This window comes from Meleagris gallopavo, chromosome 5 (assembly GCF_000146605.3).
Source record: "Meleagris gallopavo isolate NT-WF06-2002-E0010 breed Aviagen turkey brand Nicholas breeding stock chromosome 5, Turkey_5.1, whole genome shotgun sequence".
Lineage (NCBI taxonomy): Eukaryota > Metazoa > Chordata > Aves > Galliformes > Phasianidae > Meleagris > Meleagris gallopavo.
In genome coordinates, this window is record NC_015015.2 from 37,513,929 (window position 1) to 37,532,648 (window position 18,720).

Here is an 18,720-nt window from a genome sequence, read left to right on the forward strand (position 1 = left end):
GTATTATTTCCACAAGATTCACCGAAACTAGTCCCATACTATTGTTTAAGCACTTGTGTCTCATTTCTTTTTTTCATAGTTTTCAATAGGTCAGGCCTTTATTTCTCTGTCTGTTCTTGCACCACCTGGCTTTTGTTTAACATCTTAATAAAGACCTTTTTCAAGGTCTTTGTAGAATTCCTCCAGAGCCTGAACTGTGAAGACAAACTAGAATCAACTTTGTCTCTTTGACCTCTCTATCCTTTTGCACGCGTTATCATTTCTATCCTAGCCAGCACACATGGCTTCCAGAAGAAGAGGAAAAGAATAAGTAGTTGAAAATACTTCTACAAATAGAGTGAGGTGCTGAAGGTGAACATTACCGGTTAATTCAGATACAGTCTAGTAAGTTGGATGCTTCTGTGCTTAAAACATAAAGGAAAAGAGTAATGAAACAGCCAGACAAAATTCAGTCTTGTGTTTTCAAGTTCTGGTCTCTCTTGTTTTTTCAGTCTCTCAACTTGTAAAAGATGGTGGGTTGACTTTAAGATGGTCTGTGTCCAAAGCAGACTCCTTGTTTAAGCTAATGGACTGGAAAACTGGGGCCCACATTAAAGATGTGGAAAAAGACTATGGTGACTGGGAGAAATGGTTTAACATGTAGCTCCACTTAGAAACACAGGCTCATGAAATGATCTCCTGAGGCTCCATAGTTTTGATTAATTGTACTCAGATTACAAGTAGAAAGATAGCTTTTGAATAGCTGATACAACAAACCCTTCTTTCTTTCCAAAAGTCAGATTGGGTCCTTTCCACTGCTTGTATTGCCACTGTTGGCTGCCTTTGAACCATGAAGAAACCTGCTGCTAACTGAGTGTAAAAATTTGAAACAGAAGGCACATAAATAGTATTTGTAAGCCATGGGATGAAGCAGATGTCCCTGGAAGCAGCATTTGCTGAATAGAACTTTTACATTACAGATGACGGCATTCAAAGCAAGAAAATATATTAGCACAACTGTGAGGACCCAGAGTGAATTGGTACAGATAGTAGACAGAAAATCTTTCTGCTTTTAGGAACAACTAAGTTAAAATAAATATAGATTACTAAACTATCATTCCTGTGATAATTTTTCAGAGAGCTGCTCTCAGTGACAACATCAAGATTGACAGTTGGACTTGATGATCTTAGAAGTCTTCTCCAGCTTTAATGATTCTTTGATGTTAAAGTAGGGCAAGGCTTGGACAGCCTGTGAACACAACTATTAGTTAAATGAAAGATCTTCAGAAAAATACAGCTGCCAATGTTAGACTGCTGTACATAAAGAGAGGAAATACCAGATAGATAAAAGGAGCATGCAGTTCAAGATTTTATCAGGGAGAGAGCAAGCTCAAGATCACTGACTTTACCAGTGATAGACTGAAACACAACAACTAGTGGGGGGGTTGATCAACATGGCCTAATCTCTTGTACTGAACTTCTCTGTAAATATCATTCCCAACAACTCTACTCAGGAAGAACAAATATTTCCTACACCACAGCACATGATCTTGCCTTGTTCTTCTCTTGGCTATTTATTTGCTTTGAACAATGCCAGCAGTAGAAGATGCAAAGTTCTGCAAAATTGTAACTAACACAGAAATAGGGTAGAGGTGATGAATTTCTCCAGGGTTCAGGAAATCCACTCTGCAACTGGGTGGAGTCCTGACTAATGTTGAACACAGCAGCAGCCAGCTGTTCTAGGCCAGGCTGGCCAAGCTGGGCAAATGTGCCAAAAGAATGGCCATAGAGCAAGCACTGTAAAATGCTGTATTTCTGGTTTGTATCCTGTCCCATGTGTGCTTATTCACATACAGGGATGAAGTGTCTCAAGTGAGCTGGTTATGTCACACATGCAAGCTGAATGCTCACCAAAAAAAGAGGAGAGGCAACAGGAGACCAAACATGCATCTGTTGCTGAGACCACTTTTTTTGCTATCGGTGTACTGAGGCATGCTTGTTGTTTTAGCTCCTGAGCATGTGGGTTAATCAGTCTGCCTGACCCTTAGACATTTCTGGCAGCAAAAGCAGTGCATCTGAGAGACATGCCTTGATTTAACACCCTGATACAGCTGGGCTCACTGGACCTGCAGCTCTTAGCCCTTGGCTAGCCTCAGATCATACACACACATACACATGTGGAGATACCTTGGCCAAAAGCAACAGAGGAACAAGCTCCCTGGCTCTGGCTCTTCACATCTGTTGCTGTCCTCTTGTCAAACCTAGGCTTTATGTGATGCAAATTTGTTAGTGTCCCCACTGGACCATTAGATACGTTCATGATATTCCAGGAATAGGTTGTTACAACAAAGGTGTTCAAAATTCAGTCAAGAAAATATTTCTTTGCATCTGTGGTACAAGAGCATTCTCCAAATTTGCAATCCAAGGCTGGGTAGCTTAGAGGTGGCTTAGAACCTGAATGAAGAAAGTCAGTAGCAATTTGAAGGAGGGCTTAGTTGTATCAGCAAGAAAAAAGGCCGATGTTTGATATTTAAGTGAATGGGACAGCGGGGAAAAGGCTGGGTTTGTTAGTTAGTTTTAAAGAAGAATAAATGGAGGACTTTACAAAAGATTGCACTGGAGAAATGGAAGCAAAAATGATACAGATGCTAGAAGCAGGAAAATGAGAAAAGTAATGGGATTTCAACCAACTGAAGGGGGAAGAAAATGGAAGAGGATTTACTCAGTTTAAGTCGTGAATATGTTCCAGGACTAGAATTTCTATCAGGACAGTAGAGAGACCTTGAGAGGTGAGCTTAGCACAATGAGAGATCTACCACAGGAAGATCTGAGAATGGGCTGCACGGAGATGGCAGCTGAAACTGCAAAAAACAAGATGTTTTTTGCAGACAGGCAAGTCTGTAGTGGGAAACAGTAAAAGTAAAGCAGACTTAAAGGTAGAAGTGCAACTTCCTTGTCATTTTTTGTTGTTGTACTTGCTGACATCCTTGATGACATTTTCAACTGCTAGTCTTGTATTCTACCTAAAGACAGATTAGCAAGATTTGGCTGTCAATTGTGCTGCATTAATGAAGTGGACAAGCTAATTGTGAGTATGCAATGTTTATATAAAAAGCACAAAGATCTACCTGGGTTCTCTGCCCCTGGATGGACTGTGCACTGTCAGCTGAAAAAATAAACACCACAAAAGAGAAGTACAGATCCAAAATTCTCTCAAAGAGACAATAAGCATAGAAACAGGCACCTCATTTGACAACAGCATTTCAAATTACAGCTGATTGAAGTAAGGGGCTGTGCTTTGCACATTGTATCTGCTTCCTCTTCCTTTCCCATATAGATTCCAATTTACTTTACTAAAATGCAGCTGAGATAAAATATAGGAGGCCTTCTCTGGCCATTTAGTTGCCAGAAGCACCCAGATTACTGGCAACTTGCTGCCTTTGAAATTTGAAGGCAAAACATTTCAGAAAAAAACTGCAGTAAATGCACATGTGTGCCTGAATCTGTTAGTAATCAGGGCATCACGTGAGGATTGGAGCTCACAGCGTTCTTCAGGGGAAGAGTTCAGAGTAACCCTATTTCATGGCAGGTATGAATGAGTGAAGGAGAAGCTCTGTGGCAGAGAAACAGGAGTGTACATACAGAAGTCTGTAGCGATCAGAACAGAGTTGGGCAGGGAGGAAGAAAAGAAAGAGGTGTAAGAGAAGAGAGGACAAACCAAGAATAGATAGATTAATTTTTAAAAATAGAGTAGACCATTGCAGCTGTACAATTTGTACTACTTTTATGAGTAGATTTCTTTTTTATGTAGGAGAGCTTGATCTCATTTTGGTAATGAGTATTTATAATAATTAAAGGAAGTGCAGTTGTTCTCCATAGAGTATTGTTTTACTGTAACTCAGGTGCTGAGCTGAATGCAGGAGGATTTGCATGAATATCTGCTTGAGGACTGGCTGTTTACTACTGGAGACTAAATGCATCCTTCAGGTCTCAGTTTCCAACAGAAGTGAGAAATCTTGCCCAAATGAGTTGTTTCTACTAAGACTAGATGCAAGGACTCAGATTTTGAATGAAGCTTGTTTTTGCCAAGCCCCCTACTCATGTGCATTTCTGTTTTAACGTTGCCTGATCATTTTGCTTCAAATCACTGGAGTAAGGATACCACAGTTAATGGTTGAGTTGTGCTTTCTGTATCATTTACTATCCATCTTCTTTATCCTTCGAAATCAGCGTCCAAGGCGTGTGGGACAATTAAATGTTTTAGGTGCATTGAAGTCTTGTTGGTGGCTTGAGCACTCATCTGTCATCCCCTGCCTTTTTGGAGCTGTTGCCATCACTGCCTGTTTCATACCATGTTCAGGCACAGCTTCATAGCCACAGTCTCATAAAAACTTTATTATTGTTGTTCAAAACCTTTATGCTTTCTTGGTATATCCCTTCTCATCTTTTTCTAATTGATGTTTTTACTTGTTAGGGTGACCTCCGTTGAAAGGCAGCTTAACGGATTCCAGAACAGCCTTCGCAGTGCTGCATCCTGTGAACCGGGGTCAAATTCCACAGGTGAGTGCTGAAGACCAGGAAAGGGGTGTAGCCATGCTGGGATGCTTTCATCTTTCTCAAGAACTGCCAGTTAAAAAAACAAGCAAAACTAAAAAACCTTAGCAAAAGGAAGAAACACAGCTGTCTACTCTGCACATAGTGGTTCCTAGGTAACAGCTTGGCTTCAGCTGCATAGAGAATTTATTCCTCCTGGGACTGAAAAGACTAAACAAAAGGGAGCAAAGACTCGGTTTCATAGAATTGGAAGAGGAAGATGCTTAAAAATGTGGCTGGGAAAAAAACTTGGCTAAAATGGCCTCTCTGCTTTAGGCTTTGGCTCAAAGATGCTCTGTTGTTCAAGCTTGGACTGTAATAAAAGGCCAGGACATTCTTTACATTTTTCTTCTGTCTTGCAGAAGATTGCCTTAGTTCAGAAAGATGTCACTGAGATTTGTGAATCAGCTGCATAGTGAAGTCAGTCAGTAGAGGTGAAACCTCCCAAAGAAAGATCACTGAGACCTATAAAATCAAATCTTCATCCTTCCCTAGGGATTAATTCATTTAAAGAAGTTTCTCTGCTAATACAAATTGAGGATCTCAGAAAATGAGGACCCAATGAATTTTTTATTGATGCAGTCATGTTTGCAGTAGAGCGTAGTCTTGATGAACCCATATTACCCGTGGCCTGCAGTAATTTGTGATGATGCTGTAATGGCATATATAGATAAATTATGATCTAGAGTGCTTTGAAAGAATTATGTTTCTGACCTCAGCTTTCACTTTGAAAACCTTGAAAATGTGACTTGAGTATCACTGAAGCAGTCTTGTCTATGTTTTCATGGGCTGAAATAGAAGTTAGCAGAGAGGTGAACTGCCCAATCCATCTCTTGGATATCTGGCTCTGAAACTTAAAGGTGACGTGTCCAATATTAATGTCATTGATTTTATGGCTAATCCTCCAGCACAAACATTCAGCTAATGCACTTATTTGTACGATTCCAAACTGCCTCCTACACTTTACCACCTGCCTGAAACTTCAGCTACCCTACCAGAGATTTTATAGTGTGAACAGCTGTTGTCAATAACAAAGAGCCTACACCACACTGGAACGTGACAGCTTAGAAATGGAATATAATGAGATTATCAAAATGAATAAAATTTTGTCAACACTGTAGCATATACATAATTGAGACAAAAGTTCTCATTTACTGTATAGTTTGAGTTTTTTGCATGCTATACATATATTTACAAGCAAATGTAAAAATGTAGTTTTCAAGGTATGACTGAGTGGACTTATATGAAGGTGTTTATATGCTGAATTCTGCCCTTTTTAAAAACTTTAAGAGAACCCTTGTGGTTGCCACCCTGTAATTTTAGTGGTAAGCTATCAGAGCTAGGATCTGATGAGCAAGTCACTCAAAGCTTCCTTGTCCCTAGAAGAGGTATATAGCTCACAGAATAGTGCTAAATTTTGCAGTGATTGAACAAAGTGGAGCAATATGTTTGTTCTTGGAAACAAGAGGAATGATATTTTCTTCAGCTTTGCACCAAGCTACTGGTATGCGTCAGAAGCTGCTGTGCCCAGTCTGTGTGTCTCAGAGACTACTCTGGTCCTTCCTGCAGGAACAGCTGTTTTTCTTCTTCACTCTTCATTGATTGCTTACACTAAGGCCCTGATTTCCCTCATCAACAGCTTATTTTTGGGTTCCTGTTTCACATGTATTTAATATCATGGATACCAACTAGAAGAGTTGAAGACACGACTCATAAAGCAGATTACAAAATAAGCTGCAAGATTTTAAAGATAGGAGACCGTGAACAGTTCTGGAGATAAGAGGAATCAAGTAGAACCTCTGTGTATACACATGCAAATATGTTTAAAAATGTTTGAGAAGCTCAAATGGACCTTAACTGGATAACAGTCTGTGTGACGATTAATTGCAGAGTTGGCACAACCATTTCATACCATTGTATGAGACTGCTTCTGCGAAGAAAATGTCCTGGAAGAATGAGGAAGTCAGTTGAGTACCATGGTCTACCATTGCCTGCTGGTTATTGGGACCTTCATCTGACTTTGGCTATTGTCCCTCTGGCTCTTAGCCCATTCTCTTTGTCTACTCAGATAGCCTATCCAAGGAGTAGTAGATACTGGGGCTTTGCAGGGAAGCATAAAGGTGTCACAAATGATCTAACCAAAAGTGAAGAGGATGCTCAAAATAACAGTGAGTCAGGCAACGTGGAATGTTTTAATTGGACTGTACAGAGAACAGTTCACTGGTGGTTGGTATTGCAACTGTAGGAGAATAGTAGGTAGTGTGCAGTGGGCTCAAGCTCTTGAGTTCAGATTTCTTGAGATGATACAAGAGTAAAAGTCAGCAGTTCTGCAAAGCAGCTTAGGACTCTGAAACAAGCCACTATTATATCCTCATGGCCTCACTCTAATGTTACGAAGAGACTGAAGTTCCCTTTGAACTGTATTCCACTGGAGTAACAAGAGAGAAGGCAGAGGTTCTTATGAGTATACAGACAGAAAAATCTAAAAATTGAAACCTTCAATGTATCATTTGGCGTTATTTGTAATGTCTGAACAGTTTATTACCTAAGTTACTGAAAGTTTTGAGAGAGTTTATTCTATTAAAGGAATAGAAGAAATGTTAAGAATTACTACATATGAGTAATATTCAGAATTCTTCTGACTTGATTTTTTTTGCTGAAAAATTGCTTAATCTGAATCTAGTAAGGAAACTTCTTGAGCTAGGTGGTATGCAGTTGATTTTACTCAGTGTGATTTCTAGGTCTGTATTTGAGCTTAGTTACAGGATGCTTCACACTTGTTTGTTAACTTTGTAACCTGGCTCCCATATCCACAAAAATGCCAGCTTCTGAAGGTATGCAGCTGTTTGAAATAGAGTTACATCATCATCTGTAAGAACTTAGAATTGGATCCTGATGAAGAATATGGGGATTGACAAGCTGTTTTGGACCTCATCTAGGTGGAAGGCACACTGTTCTTAAGTTTTCTAGTTATCTCCTTCTCCATGCTAAAGAGGAGACCAGTATTTGAACACCATCCAACTAAGATGAGTGTGTAAGCAGTGTGGTTAGCTGTAGAGTAATGAATGCAATAGCTTGCAACAGTGATAGTAAGAAATACTTTTTCACTTACTCTTCTTTATATCTACCACAGTTCCAAGATTTTATATTTTATAGGAAACATACAAGTATAATGTGTATTTCTGAAGCTTTTTTAATACCTTATATTAATGTGTGGGCCTTCATGAGAAATTCATGTACATCTTTTCATTGGAGACAAGAAATTGGAGTTGATGTTGGAGTTGATGTCTGAGCTGTGATGACTGCTGGCTACCCGCTGCCTGAATTATCATAATTCTTGAAATGCAGACTTTTATATAAGCTTGTAGAAAGAAGAGATTATTTTAGCAGCCATGCAAGATGTACAAGATTCAAAAATTGCTTTGCACCAGCAAAAGAAGAAGAAAGTCAGTAAAACACAACAGGCACTTACTCATGACATGTAGTATGTCATGTAGTATGTAGTGATGGGATGGGATGCAACAAGTACTATTGCCACTGTGCATGGCTGGTGTCAGACACCCAGCTATTTGCTTCAGTAGGATGGAATTCTCAGCTGCCCAGCCTTGTCCAGGCTTCCTCAGCTTCTGCCAGGCTCTTCTGCAGCATAGGGAGGCAGTAGCTTATTGAGCACCAATGTATTTATTTTTATGTTGATACCACATTCCCAAAAGGAACCTTGGCTACAATTTCAGCTGGTCTCACCACACTATCCAAATCCTTTGTCAAGAACAGCTGGGAGAAGAAGTCACTCAGATTTCTGCACAGTGCATTGCTGGTACGCCTCCTCCCTTTCACTAATCCTGTTAATTCCAGCCTTCATTTGCCAGCTTCCTGGTTCTCTCTTGTTGCTGTGACTGACTGCACCAAGTGGTTTTGAGTTGGAAAGATGACCTTAAAATGGGCACCTTGAGTAACCTCTACCTTGGACATCTTTGGCTCTCAGGCAGACTATGTCTTATGACACAAAAGAGCAACTTATGGTGTCACCTCATAACTTATCTTAATCCAAGGAGAAAGTAACAACAATCTCTTCCATGAAAATCCTTCCAGAACTACCTGCCTGGCTGAGAAGCTCTCGGTGGATTACTGAAAGGGATGAGCGGTCTGATACTCTGTACCTTGCATCAAACTTTTCGCCTTGTGAACAGCCTTTGGCAACAGCAGTAGCATCTCTCTATCCAATCTGTAGTACCATCTCTATGCAGAGAAAGGGTTATGGAGAAACAGCCATTTTGTTGTATCGTATTTTGGGAACCAATTGAGCTTAAGATGGAAGATGAGGTGAATCCTACTATTGTGTTTCCCTTTTTGGGAGGGCAAAGAATCAGTTACGATGGACGATATTTGGTTTCACATTTGATCTTAGCATTATCTTTCTAAAGCCATTGTTACTCCATGCACCACAGCAACATCCTGAATCACCTTTCTCTCCCTTGCTGACATCCATGATTCTATAACGAAGGTAGATGGGATAAAAGGAGAAAAAAAATCTTTTTTCTTTTCTAGCATACTTATTGAAGCTATCCCATGACAGATAATAACAGATAAGCCTGTATTACCAGATGGAGCAGAAGGAAGAGGAGAGAAATAGAGAAAGGCCTTCTTAAGCTGTTTTTGGTACTCTTCGTAGAAACAAGGAGCCATTACCTTATGACCAGCAATAAACACATATAGATGCACCACAAATTATGAACAGGGTGTGCCTGTGTTTGAGCTTATCCGGATATCAGAAAACTGTGGAAGTCTCATTAATCTCAGCAGAGCATAAAGCTCTGCCAGAAGCAGTGTTCTCAGTCCTTCTCTGATGATGTTAATGGGGTAATGGCCAGCTCAGCTATTGCTTCTCAATTAGAGCTGAGAATCCATGTTCACTTTTAATGATCAGAAATTACATTTATTGTTTAATTTGTGACAGCAGCCTGCCTGTTACACCTTCAGTCAACTTTTTGCCTTTCTTTTATGAAAGAAAGCCTTTTAAGAAAGCCTTTTTCCTGTTGCTACTGGTCTCATGCCACATCCTCATGGAAAGGATGTTCCAAGTTTCAGGTACATTGGGAAAACAGAAGTTCAGTGAAGAACAGCCTCTAGAAATTGGCTTCCCTGTTTGAGAACTAGAACTCATCTGGAATTTCAGGAGCCTTCACTTCTGACAGACTCAAAGAAAGCTCCTAAGCAGGATAAGTAATAACTTCAGGCAGCTGGCATTTTTGCCTGACTGGAGGCTGAGCTTTGCTTGTTCTCAGTAGTTAGGTGGTGGCAAACTGCCTGCATTTCCTTGCTGTGTTGGAAATGTCATTCAAGATCAGGTGTGCAAAGACTATGGGGAGGTTATATAATGTCTTGGCTACCAGTGTCTCACATCTGGCCCTTTGGCGTTAAGCTACCTATAGAGAAGACGACTTTGCCCATCCAAATTGGATTTTGTTTTAATCTGGCGTTACTTCATTGAGGCTAAAAATAGAAGCCAAAATGTGTGTGAGTAGGATAAAAGGAGCGTCTGAAGTTATGAAATAAAATGTGTGGAAGAGCCAGAGAAGAGAAAGCCACAACAAACCAGAGAGTAGGAAACTGAATAAGAGAAAGCAGAATGAAAGCTGTCAAGTACAGAAGGGCATCAGCAGTCAGGGGGAGGAGTCCACCCAGTGTCTTCTAAGTAATATGAGGAGGAGAGACCCTCAGATTGGCTTCCACCATGTCTCCATTTGTTATTGACTGCTCGCTGCTCTTTTACTGTAGAGAGACTTTGCTCAGTTGTATACAGTGTGCGCATCCTGTTTGAGTCATCCCCCCCAAGTACTTTATGCCTGGGAACGGCTGCTTTCCTTCATCTGCCCATTCCAGCAAGCCAACTTGAAATTGTGCCCAAAAGATGGGGGAGGGAAGGTTGGCCTTCAGTTGCCAGCTGTCCTAGCTTGCTAGTGTCAATCACCCAAGGATATAAATAAAACCTATCTATTTATTGCCTTTCTTAGTTGTACTGTATAGTATCAAGAGAATGCTGGGCATCACACTTGGATTATAAATTCCCACTGCTTTGGGATAAAAGATCTGAATTTCTAGAGTTATTAGGGTTTTTCAGGGAGAATGTAAGCTCCTGTTTTCAGCTCAGGAAGATTCAGGAAATTTGGACATGTAAGTCTGTGGCAGAAGTGAGAAGTTATGGGTATGATGAAATAGAACAAACCAGTGCTAAAAAAAATGTTAGCACGGGTCCCTGACCTAGTACTGTCAACCAGCTTGGTACTCTGCTCTATCTCATTCCTGCAACTTGGAAGCAGAGTAGATTATGTGCTGGTGTCTAACTAAAACTGTGTACATCTGTGCTGGGAAAATCTATACAGCACTGCATTGCAGCATGCAAATATCACTTTTACAAAACTGTGATTTCCTATGACTCAGGCATATTCATAAAATTGAGATAAACCTTTTTGCCTCTGTTTAACTGTTCTAAATATGAAAGTTTTTTGAGGTGTAGTTGTGGATGACATGTAAACATGTGGACAGACACATAGGCAGATACTTCATGTTTCAACACTTTGAAGTTGGTGCTCACCACAGAGAATCAACGCTTCATGTTGGCTGCTGTCAGTAATTATCTGAGGTTTTTCTGTTGCCCCTACTCAACCAGAGCTTAAAAGGATGCAGAGTGCTCGCAAGTAGCTTGGAAATATTAAAACTTTATCAAGTTATATACGTTAATATTTATGAAATAACTGAATTGTGGCAATGGTCATGAGCTAAGCTACGCTTTTGGTAAGAATGCACATATTTGTATTTAAGTATGTAAACATCTCTCCCCGTATTGAGTCCTCAAGGTAGCCACGCAAGGGGAACTTTCATTAGGTGTTTCTAATTCCATTTGTGAGAAAAGATAAGCTGTATAGTCCGTTTCTATAAGACAAAGAAGGCTCAAATGCCTCTTGAAGATGGGAAGATGAGGCTGAAGTTGGCTGTCTCTTCCATATGCCTTTGTTTTCTAAAATCAGGATATTGTCAAGGGTCAGTTTTCTGGACTGGTATCCTATCTTAATACACATGGTTGACAGTTTTGTTCCTAATTCAGGTTCCAAACTTTCTGTGCAGTGACAGAGCTGGCAATGCTGCTTTCTAAACATCTTTCCAGATCCTCTGTGCTGTGTGATGCTTGGCTCTATGCTAGGCTTTCAAGGAGAGTGTATTTTTTAAAATAAAGAAATGTTTTTAATAAACTCAGCTCTCAACAAGTGTCGCTCACATTTAGGAGCAAGCTGACGTGCTAAATACAGCAGACAAGCTTTACCAACTAGATTAGCTGTAAAATGCAAACTGTCCAAAATAAATGTGGTACATTTCTAAGTGTTTTGGAATTTTCTTTTTTAAAGGAATGTCCAAGGATTTTTATGTAGAAGAAGCGACAATGACATTGACTTTTTCCCATAACATGCTTAAATAGGAAAATGTAGCAGTACACAGAATTAAAATCCCTCTCTTTAGTAGTGGGAAGAAGGAAATCTTTCCAATCCCCATCATGTTTCTTTTAAAGATAAACTTTTTCACATCCCCACTGTTCTGCATGGAGGTCCTCAGCATCTTTTGGAGTGCGGGAGTAGATTCCCATGCAAGCAAATAAGTAAAAGGTGCAGAAAAAAAGTGTTCTGATATGGAAGAAGGATTTAGAAATACTGGAGGAGCATGTGAAGAGGTGAGTTACATAAGGAAGTGCAAAGAGGGTATTTTGAGGCTTGAAAGGAACACTAAGAGCACTTTTTCAGACAGAGGGTTATTAATTTAGGCTTGTCATACTGTTATGTGATCTCTTTCTGTAGAGAAAGGGTGTATGATAGGGAGATTCAGATTAGGAGGAATTCAGATTTCTGGTGGTAGCTGGGATTTGCAGGGTAGTGCAGCAGCATTTCAATAAAACAGACCACTCTGAGTACTCAAAAGCTTTACCTTCTGATGGTTTTTTTGCTTGTTTTGTTTTGTTTTTTCCTCCAGCTTCTGCTTGCAGAAAAGGACTAGCATTGAACACCAGGTGAGGACTCCAGAGTCTTGCTTCCAAGTATGGGGCAAAAGAAAGAATCAGCAATGACTTCAGACCACCACACTCCTATAACATCCAGGGCAGGGTGAACAGGAGTCCCTGCTGAGAGGGCAAGCTACGGAGGAGAGTATCTGAACATCTGTGGAAGCTGGAGATGCAGCTGTAAGCTGATGACTGCCTCTGAGAACTTCTGCTGCTGAGTCCAGGGGTCTCTTCCAACTCTTCCTGATCACTAACTGTGAGATATTTTTATAACACAGAGGTTCTCCACCTGTCTGTATGGTTTCTCCCCAAGGTCCAAGTTTGAATGTAAAGATTCCTCATTTGCGCAGCCATTTCAGTCTGTCTTGGTCTGGTAACAGCCAGTATTCTTTGCTGTCATCACAGCAGTCGGCAGCAGAGAAAAGTATTAGACCATATGAGTAGAAACATTCTTATAGTTCCCATCTTGAATTTTGGCATAGAGCTATGGAATTGCTCAGTTTGAATAAAGTAATTTCATTTGTTTGTTTTGATTATAATTTCAGTTATTAATTCACACCCCCAAAATATTTGCTCTTAGATGGGATTTTAAATCTGTCTTTGTTTCACTGTTGGATGCTTATATTTCTATGGTTTATTTTTGTATTTTGATTTCTTTTTGTTTAGGCTATATAAACTTCTTTAATTGGCTGATTGTTTCAGACCCAAGGTTGAACTCTGAGGCCCAGGTGGCTCCTATCAGTTGCAATAGTGGCTTGGTGAAGCACTTCAGTTAGAATTTTCCTAATGTTACGAAAATTAATTTGCTTGTGTTGGAAAACAACATCAGCAGCTGGAAAACATACTGGAGAGAAGATCCACCCTTGCTTAAAACGAACATGAAGCAGCTTCAGCTCTGGCTCTTCGCTGATGCCAGGCTAAAGGAAAACTTGCCTGTTTTCATGGTATTTTCCAGCTTTTCCCTTGCAAGCAGTATGATTGTGGTTCCCAAAGAGTACAGCATTTCCTGTTGTTTGCATCAGAGCCCTCAGAGGTTGCATTTTATGAGCCCGTTTGATCTGTTTTCTTATTACACAGCTCCCTTGTCATTTCTACGCTGTATAATCAGTGTTAAGAGATCATTCTTGTATGTTGACAAATTAGATAATGATCAATCCAAAAGACTGACAGAAACAGTGTCAGAGAGGAGAAGTGTTTTCTCTTGGAAGATTGTGTTCATGTTCACTCTTGTGTTGCGCATACTTCTTGTCATTCAAGACCAGATAAATTGTAAAAAGATTAAATAATTATTTTCATTGCCCACTAGCTTAACTATCATGCTCCAGGCACGAACTCATAGGAAAGAACATGCATTTTTCTATTTCTGTTCCACTCATGCATGTGACAGAGATCAAATACTTAATTTATCCAAAATCTTACTTCATGGCTTATGTTTCAGTTCCTAGGCAATCATGATTCTGTTTGCTTTCCTTGCATCTTTCATCTGTGTTCTTCAAGTATCACTGCATTATTTGTCCACTGCTTTTTCCACTATCCTCAGTGACCAGGAGTTTTGAAAAATCTTGTGATGTTACTTTCAGATGAAGTCTGTTCTGTACTCTTCCAATTACACTCAGGGATCTCTGAGATAGATGTTTCTAATGTTCTAATGTGTGTTACATTATTGATTCATCATCAGTGAAAATTCAGTTGCAGAATTTCTTACTTCAAACTACTGCATCCAAGCTGCTTCAAAATCTTGGGTCTGTCTTCTGATAGTCTACTCTGCCACATTTGATGTTGGCTGTAGCCTCCAGCTCTGTTTGACATCTTGTCTCTAAGATTTTTAAAATGTCCTGAGAAATGCATGTTGCAGAAGGAGATCTTCCTTTGGAAGGGACTGGTTTTGTCAGTTTTAGAAGCTGTGAAGTCTTACATCCTTTGTTCTTGAATTTTTTTTCTTCTGCTTCTAACAAATAACAAATCCTGAGATATCAAGACTTGTCCTTTATTTTGAGACAAACACTTAGATTTTGAACTCCTCTTCAGCCTCTGGATATGTTAGGGCAGCCAGAGCACCAAAGGAAATGTCATTGTTACTTTGCTTTGTGCATCTGCTGATCCCAGCTCTAAGTGCTACTGCTGTTACCTGAGGAGCATGTGCGATAATACAGCAGAGAATCAGGAACAGATCCTACAGTTCTAGCTTCTTACTTTCTCTACTTCCATGTGACCTTCAGCTTTGAGTCCTTCTGTGTGTTGGTGCACGCTGGATGCTGTGGGCCAAACGTAACATCTTTAATTTGTCTCTTTGCAGGTCTGCTATTTTTGTGTCTGTCAAAAACCTCTCTTAAAGTGCTTCAGTTAAGAAATTCAGTAGAGCAGCATGAAACTGTTTTTTTAGCATCTTGGAGTGAGTGCGTTTTCCAGAAAGTGTTTTCTTGTACAAGAAAGGAAAGGAAAATGGCAAAGCATTTTGGATTTATAGTAGTTGAACATGAGGGGAGTACAATTGTATGTATACTCCTCACATGGAGCTTACTTTGTCTTTCTTTGCTTTTATGACATTAACTTTCCTGTGCTCACCAATGAGTTTCATTGAAAGTGCTCTTGTTTACTGTTAGAAAATTGCCATTAGAAAGCCCACAGTAATCATTCAGCAACTCGTTCAGTGGTGAGACCGGATGATGTTACCACGGGATCCTCTTCTCTCCTACTAGGTGTTGTTTGCATCAATTCTAAGTTAAGGAGTCTGTTTGGTGACAAACAGTCTTTCTTGTTTGTTTTGAACAGGTGCACGCCAGAGTCCTGAAGGGTGAGGTAATACAGAGTTTATACAGACATTTTGTGCTGTGTTCAGGTGATGAGCACACTACAACATTAAGAGAGAGATGTGAGATTCCTTCCAAGAAACATCTGACCTAAGGTTTGCTTAATTAAACTTCCAAGGACTTTTTCCCTTTCATTCCTACATTTCCTTCTCATTGTAATCCTGGGCTTACTGTTTGAACCTGTATGGGTTATTTGGTGCTATTTAGTTGGATTTATTTTTTATTTTTTATTTTTTCCCAGTAACTGGCTGATTGATCCTGTTCATACAGAATGGCAGACGCCATTCCTGTGAATCTGTCATGTGTTCTTCCAAAAAGAAATTTCTGAGCTTTCTTTAAACGTGGGACTTGACCTGTTTTTCTTCTTTCTAGAACCTCATGTTTCTAGAGCTAAGACATTCTTGCTTATGCTAAATATCAAAAGGATCTAATTTCTACAGAATTGGGTCTTCCAGACAGCCCTTGAGATTGGTTATAACAAGAACACAAAACTTAGTGTTCATAGTTTTACTAATGCAGAAACTCTTAAACTGGAAAACAGATGAGTAAGGAGAAATGCAAGGGAGAAGGTGAAAAGGAAATCATTGTTCCAGTTCTGAATCAAATGAAACTAGCAGATAACAGATTCAAAGCAAAGGGGGAGAGAACTGCTTTCTTTCGCAGTGTTTAATTTACCTGTGGAACTTCTTGTAACAAGATAGTGTGAAGACAAAAGCATGTTTGTGGTTTGAAAAGGCAAGTAGACAAATTCATGGAAAATAAATCTATTAAGGTATATTAAATATTATAACCGAAAAACAAGCGGAAAGTTTCTAAGCCTTTTCAGGTGATTGTTTAGGGAAGTCTTATGATGGGTTTTTCCAATTCTTAGCTTGTCTGTCAGGTATAAGCTGCTGACTACTTGTCACAAAGAAGAGGTGGGCCATAGGCAGTCATGTAGTCTGACTTTGTATGAGTGTCTAATTTGGTCAGTCGCAGAACAGCCTGCTAGAGCAGCCAAAGTAAAGCTGCCTTTCATGACAGTGGCATGTTCCACCCGAATTCACTGTTGGTGGTGTTGGGTTCTCTAAAGAAAGTCTTAATTGCTGACATTTACCAAGATTGTCCACATCTCCACCTAGACAAGCTCTGTATGTGCTGCAGAGGCTTTCAACATGTTGAAGCTTTTACAAGTGCATAAGATCCACCTCTAGACCAACCAGTCACTTGTGATTTTAGAGGAAAGTGGGTTGTAGTTTGGAAGTCATCTATAATATGATATGTGTGAATGGTTATTCACTTAAATATGGAAAAGAAAGTTACTTATCAATAACAGAAGCTCTTATATTATCTTGTACGTGCACACATTTGCTTCTTGCCACCTTTGTCTTCTAAAATGCCTGAGTGCAGAGCACCTTCAGGGTGAATGTGCACAACCACAGCACACCTTGTAAACAATTACAGTACTTGGTAGCTTTTCTTCTGATTTTAGAACCCAACTGCCCTTTCCAGAAAATGAGATCAAGTTTCTATGCTGCTTTAGAGATGAGTAGTTAAGAAACAGAAGCAGGTCATCTCCTTCACCACGAAGGACAAACTCCCCTGAACAAAAGGTGACAAATGAGGCACCATGAGGAGTCTTCTCTGTCTGTTACCTTACCAAAAAAGGATTTTATTGGCATTCATTGAAAATGAGTTTTCACTGCTGTTTCCAATTTAAAGGAAAGAATCACTGATGACTGTGGACACCCTGGTGTGAAGTCTTTACCAGTGGTATTCAGTGAATCATAATCATTCCCTAGGGAAAATAGTATACTTAACAGGGCCTCTTCTCTAAAAGTCTGTGCCTACAGTGGACACAGTGCACTTGAGAAATTTTACATTCTTTATAAAGGGATTGCTTCTTATCTGACCTCTTAGTAAAACAAACAAACAAACAAACAAGAAGTCTTAAAGAACAAATCTGATGCAATTATTAAGAATGTTGGGGAAGTTCACAATCTATTTTCATCATTTATTTGGGACAGCTGCAGTGGTATAATCTCTAAAAGGAATTTCAGCATTGTATGTGGCTTTTTGCCTATGTGTTGTGAGTACTATCATGTTAAAATTCATGAGACAATCTTTGAAAAGTTCATTTACTACCAAGTCCAAATGTTTGGCTGTCATTGCTCTATCATTCCACATAGGGAAAAACTACCTTTTTGTTCATATTGAAGAAGAAAAATGAGAAGGGATTTTTCCTTGCTATTTCTATTCATTACTACTAAAGGTTCTCTTTGTATTTTTTAAGAGTTTTTATCTTACTTATGTAAACTTCTGAAAATTGCATGCATCAGATATGCCTGGTATATCTGTGATGTCTGTGCCATTCTTCATGGTATGCAGTTGGACAACTGTATATCTACTGGGAGGGCAAATGAGACTGTGGCCATCTCATGAGTGACACTAATTACAGTTCTTACACTTGCAGTTGCATGATTCTTTCCCTGTTTAAATCAGGGATGTTTTCCCTCTGGAAATCATATTTTTTCCACCATTTCTAGTTCTAGAAATTCAATGTGGAATACATTTTGTCTATGATATCAGCTGGGAATTTTTTTTCTTGTTCACAGATGTTTTTTTCTTGTTCACTCATGTCTCCATGTGTCTGCTGAAAGTTCCTCCTGAAAAATAGCTAAAAATAAAGATCGGTGACTCTTCTTGCCAAACTATGGCTCTGCAAGTGTTCTTAGGTCTTCTGAATGACTTGGGCAAATGCAAGTGATGTTGATTAAAAAAAAAAAAAAAAAAAGGCAAATTTAAGGAATATAGGCAGCACATTGTAGCTGTTGCAAAGCTATGCTTTCCAGAGGTTATATTGACATCTCCTTTATTTTGTTTCTCTCTGTTCTGTTTGTTTACTGTTCTTCAGATTAGCACAATAGAATGCTTGGCATAGTGGTATCCAAATGGGATCTTCAGATCCTGAAGTATAGTTAGAGATATCTGTAGCAAGCGTCTTTTGATGGGGAAAAATTCAAATTGTGTCACTCAAAGCAGCTTGTTGAAAGATGGACATCTTCCAAACACTCTTGTTGCAAATCAGACTATCTGCTACTGTTTTCTCCAAAAAGTGAAGTTTCTTACAAATACTTCAAAGCAGTGGAGATCTCCTAAGCATGTGGGCCGCAGAGTTTCAGTACTTCAAAAGATCAGACATTTTTGGTTAAAGAAAAGCCCAGAACACGGTCACCAAGACATTCCTCAGTCATTACACTGCATGCATTGCAGAGATCTTCTAAGTTTCTCCCATGGCTGTACAGCAAATCT

General features: G+C 39.5%; 1 protein-coding gene across 1 annotated transcript in view; it reads left to right on the top strand.

Moving 5' to 3' along the window:
* Positions 1 to 18,225, top strand: part of TTLL5 (tubulin tyrosine ligase like 5) — a 127,244-nt gene extending 109,019 nt beyond the window's left edge. Inside the window, 3 exon segments of the mRNA XM_019615757.2 lie at positions 4,454 to 4,539; positions 12,592 to 12,627; positions 12,630 to 18,225. Of these exon segments, the coding sequence (XP_019471302.1) occupies positions 4,454 to 4,539; positions 12,592 to 12,627; positions 12,630 to 12,685 (178 nt within the window). The 3' untranslated portion in view covers positions 12,686 to 18,225.
* The last annotated feature ends 495 nt before the right edge of the window (positions 18,226 to 18,720 follow it).